The 5,324-nt window shown below is 52.7% G+C and overlaps 1 protein-coding gene across 1 annotated transcript; it reads right to left on the minus strand.

Moving 5' to 3' along the window:
• ANGPTL4 (angiopoietin like 4) lies at positions 1 to 5,120 on the minus strand. Its single transcript, XM_044419096.1, has 3 exons — positions 4,636 to 5,120; positions 1,994 to 2,104; positions 1 to 525 (listed from the first exon to the last, which is right to left on the minus strand). The coding sequence occupies exons 1-3, from the start codon at positions 5,056 to 5,058 to the stop codon at positions 367 to 369; spliced, it is 693 nt and encodes a 230-aa protein (XP_044275031.1). The 5' UTR covers positions 5,059 to 5,120; the 3' UTR covers positions 1 to 366.
• Between the last annotated feature and the right edge of the window lie 204 nt (positions 5,121 to 5,324).

The following is a 5,324-nucleotide window of genomic DNA, read 5'->3' on the forward strand; positions in this document are numbered from 1 at the left end:
TTACACAAGATGCTAGTCAACTGCACACATTGATCGCAGTGCATCCAAAGTGAACAGGTTTCCCAGAGAAATAGGCACGCAAAGTGGGAGAAACATAACATGCTTACAGAAATGCCACTGGCTCAGAAATATGTTTTAAAGTAATTTCAGCTGTGTACATTTGAATATCCAGGTCTGCATCTAAAACAAGTACAGGAGTTTTTCTTCAGAATTTTTATGGACACACAGATTTGCTGCTGGCACAGAAAGCTTTCTTTGAAACAGAAAGCTGAATTTTCAGCTGAATATAACTGGAAACCAAAGTCTGCCTGAGCACAGGAAATTACCGGAATTTGTGCACGCTTATAGGCCAGCTCTGCCACTGCATCATGCGAAAGACCAAGACTCACTCAGAGCATCCCCGGGCTTGCTGCTGGTGTTCTGGCTCGGGCCGGGTGCTGGGCTGGCATTCTCTGGGGGATCTGGGTTCCACCTGGAGCTCCGTATGTCGCTTTCCTTGCTGTGTGACACGAGCAGCAGATTCACCTAAGTTGTGCAGAGGAAGGAAACATAGTTTGGCCTCCTAAACAAATACCGGAAGGGAGAAGAAACGCCATGGTGGTGCTGGTTATGCTTATGCTGTGCCCCCCGCCCTCCACTCCACCCTCACAACCACCCTGGGAGTGGGGCTGAGAGCCAGGGCCTTGCCCAAGTTGCCAGGGAGCTCCGGGGCCGAGTGGCCAGTGGGGTCCCTCAGACGGCCACCTTGCCCTGAGTGCCGCCTGCCATAACAGCGATGCATGCAGGAGCGCACGAATGGAAAAGGGAAGATCCCCTTCTGGCACATTTGTGGTAGCCAAAGCTTTCCTGGCTACTTCTGCAGTTCTTACAAAGCTGGGCAGAGCCTTGGTCTGGATCCAGCACCGGAGGGTCCTCTAGAAGTCCCTCCCTGCTTTCCCTCAACTGCCAAACATTTAGTGACTTCCTGGCTTTCGTGCAATTCCCCCCACCAATTCTAAAGGGCTGAAAGGCCCCTCCGAAAGCTTAGAGGTTGAAGCTAAAGAGGTTTGATGCCCCTGCTGAATAAGAACCCTGCAAGGCTGGACAGCACCGTCCTGAATACTGCCCGAGAGTGGGTTTGGCAACATACACAAGAGCTTAGGCTTTGAAACTTGGGTTGTTGTAGAACCATGGGTTATCATGTTGTCAAGACATACCTCTCCTAACAAGCCATGACTTGTAACCTGTGAACAATCCATGGAGAAAACTCATGCTTTGTTCTTGGATTGTTGCGCCCCAGGCTGTTTTTAGATGCTAAGTCATTCAACCCACATTTCACAGTGGAGCGTGGGTTTCAGACTGGGTGTTTGAACCCAGTCTGAAAGGTGGCAGCATTCTGAACAAACTGGTGTGGTGTTACTCTTCAAGCTGGGAGAGCTGAGGCAGGAAATGGGGGGACTGGGCTGGTGCAAGGGGCGAAGTGCACTGCAAACTGCTCAGTGACTCCACTGGGCACAGCCGTGCAACTGTCAGAACAAAAACCTTGCCCGTCAGGTTTTGGAGGCACATGAACCAAACTGCTCCAGGGCCCAATTCGAACAGCATGCTTTTCTGAATCCCGGACCCCAGTAATAGGCAACTCTGAGCTGTCTGGGGATCTCAGGGCTTGTAGGACCTTTGCCATCTAAGCATGCCTGCATACGCTTTAAGGAACTGCAAACTTTAAGGAAGACTTCTGGTAGTTAAGAGCCCTTTTCCCTCTGAAATCTCCAGCCTACCTCCCCCAGTCCGTGCCCCTCCAGAAACAGCACCACCCATGCCCGCCAGTGTGACCCATCTTCAGGAATACTGAGAGTTAACATGCAGAACACCTGAAGTCTGGGCTGGCCACATTTCCCAGTACCGGACTGGGAGAAGCACCAGAATGGATAAAGGAGAGCAGACAAGGAGGGAAGTGCCTCGGGGCACATGCCCAGCACCTCTCCATGCAGAGGTTCTGTTGGCCCGGCCATACCTTACTCTGCAGGTCTTTGATCTGCAGGTTCTGCTTATCCATCCTGAACTGCTGCTGCTTCACCTTCCGGAAGAGCTCTTCAATTCGCAGGTTCTGCTGAACTATCAGGCTCTGAGACAGACAGACAGACACACAGAGGAGCACTCACTACTTGGAAAAGCCTCTGACGGGGGTGGGGTGGGGGGTGACCTTTGCCTTGGGCTCCTGCTGCAGCATCCTTTTTATTTTCATGCTGTTTTGCTCTTTTGATGCCACTTTCATGTGACATTTACTCAGACTTCCTATTTCTAGTCCACTTCTTTCTGCACAGAATCTGAGGCAGCTTTACAATTCTGCCCCTCTTATTTTATCCTCACAGCAACCCTGCGAGGTGGACTGGACAGAGAGTCAAAGGCAGCAATAACTTATGTAATGACTATGCTTGTATCCCACCTTTCTTCCTCTCAAGGAAACAAGGGCATTGCTCTATTCTTCCTGTTCCTCTCTGCTTTATCCTCACAACGTCCTTGTGGACCAGTTAGCCTACCTCATAGGATCATTGTGACAAAATGGGGGAGGCCACAGGCTTCTTTATTTTTATTCATACATTTAGCTTCCATACAACTCAATAGCTGAGGCTGTCTGGGCAGTTTACAACGATCAACTAAAAATACATTTGGTACCTTTGGTTCCTACCAAGAGAAAAAAAGTGAAGTATAAATATGTGAGATAAAAACAGAAAGAACACTGCCAATCACTGGATTGTGCTGTCACTGAATTCCCAAAGCCTTGACACAGATGTCTCCAACTTGATGTTTCCAGGTTCTGACAATCATTCCAGCTCAAAATCTGAAAATGCCATCAGTCACAGCACTACTGAGACTCTGGTGAACCAAATGCAGCTTCCTGTGTTAATCAGCCCTTCATTCAGAACCCTGAGGACTAGGATCTTTATTTATTTAGAATTTTTGTATGCCATCCCATCGCCTGAGCCTCGGGACAGCTTACATAAAATAAACAAACAAAATACAAATACTGCAAATAATTTAGAGGGAAGGATCCTAGCTGGGTGAAAAAGCTACTTCACATGAAGGTTCAACCTAGCATCTCTAGGCTGGCCTGTCTGGAATCCTCATATTGCTGTCACTCAGTATGAAGAATCACCCAGGAATCTCAAAGTGTTTGGGGTGCAGAATTTTACTGCTATTTCCTCACTTGACACAGGCTCAACACAAAGACCCAGTGCAGCCCTCCCACTCCATGTCCTTTGAAGGTCATCTTTGTGCAGACAAGGCTTTGTGTCCAGCATCTCCCCAAAATGTCATTATTTGAAGAAGCCTTCCTTGGTTGACCTACCTCTGTGTCTACTGATATTGTTTTAACATTGTGTTTCTTGCTGTACATATAAATTAATAAATATAAACACGTGCATGTTACAAAGTGTTGTCTTAAAGAAATACCTGCCCTCCCAGCAATGGGTGTGGCTCCCAGAAGGAAAACACTTGGCGCTGCGTGAGTATTTTTGCTTCTCGCTGAGCTGTGCTGCAAAGGCAGTCCTGGGAGTGTTTCAGAGTCCATATGGCAGGTGGGACGAGAGGCGTTTTGCAGCCAAAGGTGTTGCCACATCCCTGTTTGCTGCCTCCACTTTCAGCATGTAACCTCCCTGGGGCAGGGACCTCTCACGCTCTGTCCAGCTGCAGCCACACAGGCAGCATCATGGGATTTCAGCACTTAATCATTCACAGGGCCACATTCTTACACTAATTTATAAGTGCTGCTATGGATGCTACTGTGCCGCAAGCCATTGCACAGCTCCGGCTCACAGGATGGCTTTCCGCTTAGTTTCATTGCGTTTTAAATTGCTGCAAGTATGCGGAGGCTGTTTGGTGCAGTTCTCTGGCTCAGCCCCCAGTAGGGCAGGTAAGGCCCCCTCCCTGTTGTCACCCTAAGCTCCCCTTTATAGCAACCCTTTCATTGTTCCCGCACCCAAAGGGAAGCCAACGATCCTTTGTTCGGTGCCCTCCTCGCTCAGCCGCGCCGGCCCTTGGTCTATGCTCCTCTTTCATGCCCAGCTCTGCTGGCACGAAGCATATCGAAGCAGCTGGCCAGAGGTGCAACCCAATCAACATGCCACACCAGATGGCATTACGATTGGGAAGAATAATTCACCTGGCGCTTTCTCGCCCCTTCACTTGGGAGGTGAGATTTTATTTGCGCGTTTCCAGTGCTCTTTTCTGGTGCGTCTTTGACGGGCCAGGAGCCTGGGCTGTATACTGCATTTCCTATTCCTCATAATAAACGAGCTCTGCATTTATTTAGTTTAATCATTTCTTCTATTTCTAGCCTGCTTTTTTTCCTGCAAGGACCCAACATAATCATCCTGCGCGGCACTTTTCAAAGAACAGTTCGGAGGACGCTTCGACCCGTGGAAAGAAAGGCGAAAGAAAAAGACAAGGGAAACGCCAATGCCGGGAAACGATTGTCAGTCTCTCCTCCCCAGTCAGCCTCCGTTTCCAAAGGGGCGAAGCGCCCCGCCCACCCCACCATACACCCCCCTCCAAGTCCTCGGAGACACTGCGCCCCCGTCCGAAGCACGCTTCGCCCCGGGCAGTGCCGCGGCCAAGTCACTCAGCGCCCCCTCCACGCTGGCCCCCGGGACGCACCTGCAGCGCGCCCAGCTCCGGAGCCCGGTCGCTGCTGCTTGTGTTGTCGGCGCTGTCGAGGCGCTCGCAGCCCGCCAGCCGCGCGGCCAGCATCCGCACCCGGCTGTCCAGCTCAGCGACGCGGCCGTCGAGGAGGCGCTGGGCGCGGGAGAACTGCCGCCGCTGCTCGACCGCCGAGCGCTCGAGGGAGCTGATAGAGGCATTGTGCGCGCCCAGGAGCTCGGCCAGCTGGCGCAACTGGCTGCGGGTGCTGTCGACGTGGTCCTTCAGCCCGTGGCCCAGCTGCAGCATCCCGTGCGCCAGCAGGTTCATCTCGTCCCACGAGGCCGTCTTGGGGGCACGCTCCTTGGGGGGCGGCAAGGCGGACGAAGGGGCCGCCAGGAGGGCGGCGGTCCCCAACAGCAGCAGCGTGGGAAAGCGCATCTTCGCGGCTCCGCAGCGGCAGACAATGAGGACGTGCGCAAAGCTCCTGCGCCACCAACCTCTCCAGGAGCGCACGCTTTGGAGAAACCACGCCGGACGCGCCCCCTTTTATAGACACCGCCCCCGCCGGCGCGCACATGGCCTCGGCAGACGCTTGGCTCGGCTCCTCCTAGAGCCCCCGCCTCCGCTGCCGCCCCCGCCTCCCGTTGCTCCGCTTGCGCCGGGCGCAGAGAATCGAGGGCGGTGCCCGGAAAGGCCCCGCTCCC

This window comes from Varanus komodoensis, unplaced genomic scaffold, assembly GCF_004798865.1.
Source record: "Varanus komodoensis strain SLA01 unplaced genomic scaffold, ASM479886v1 scaffold99, whole genome shotgun sequence".
Taxonomy (NCBI): Eukaryota; Metazoa; Chordata; class Lepidosauria; order Squamata; family Varanidae; genus Varanus; species Varanus komodoensis.

Bases quoted from the DNA above. Each gene is read 5' to 3' on its own strand.
- ANGPTL4 (XM_044419096.1), bottom strand. From the start codon at position 5,058: ATGCGCTTTCCCACGCTGCTGCTGTTGGGGACCGCCGCCCTCCTGGCG. The intron at 2,105-4,635 runs GTGCGTCCCGGG...TGTCTGTCTCAG, and splicing joins CGGAGCTGGGCGCGCTGCAG to AGCCTGATAGTTCAGCAGAA. The intron at 526-1,993 runs GTATGGCCGGGC...TGCACAACTTAG, and splicing joins TCAAAGACCTGCAGAGTAAG to GTGAATCTGCTGCTCGTGTC.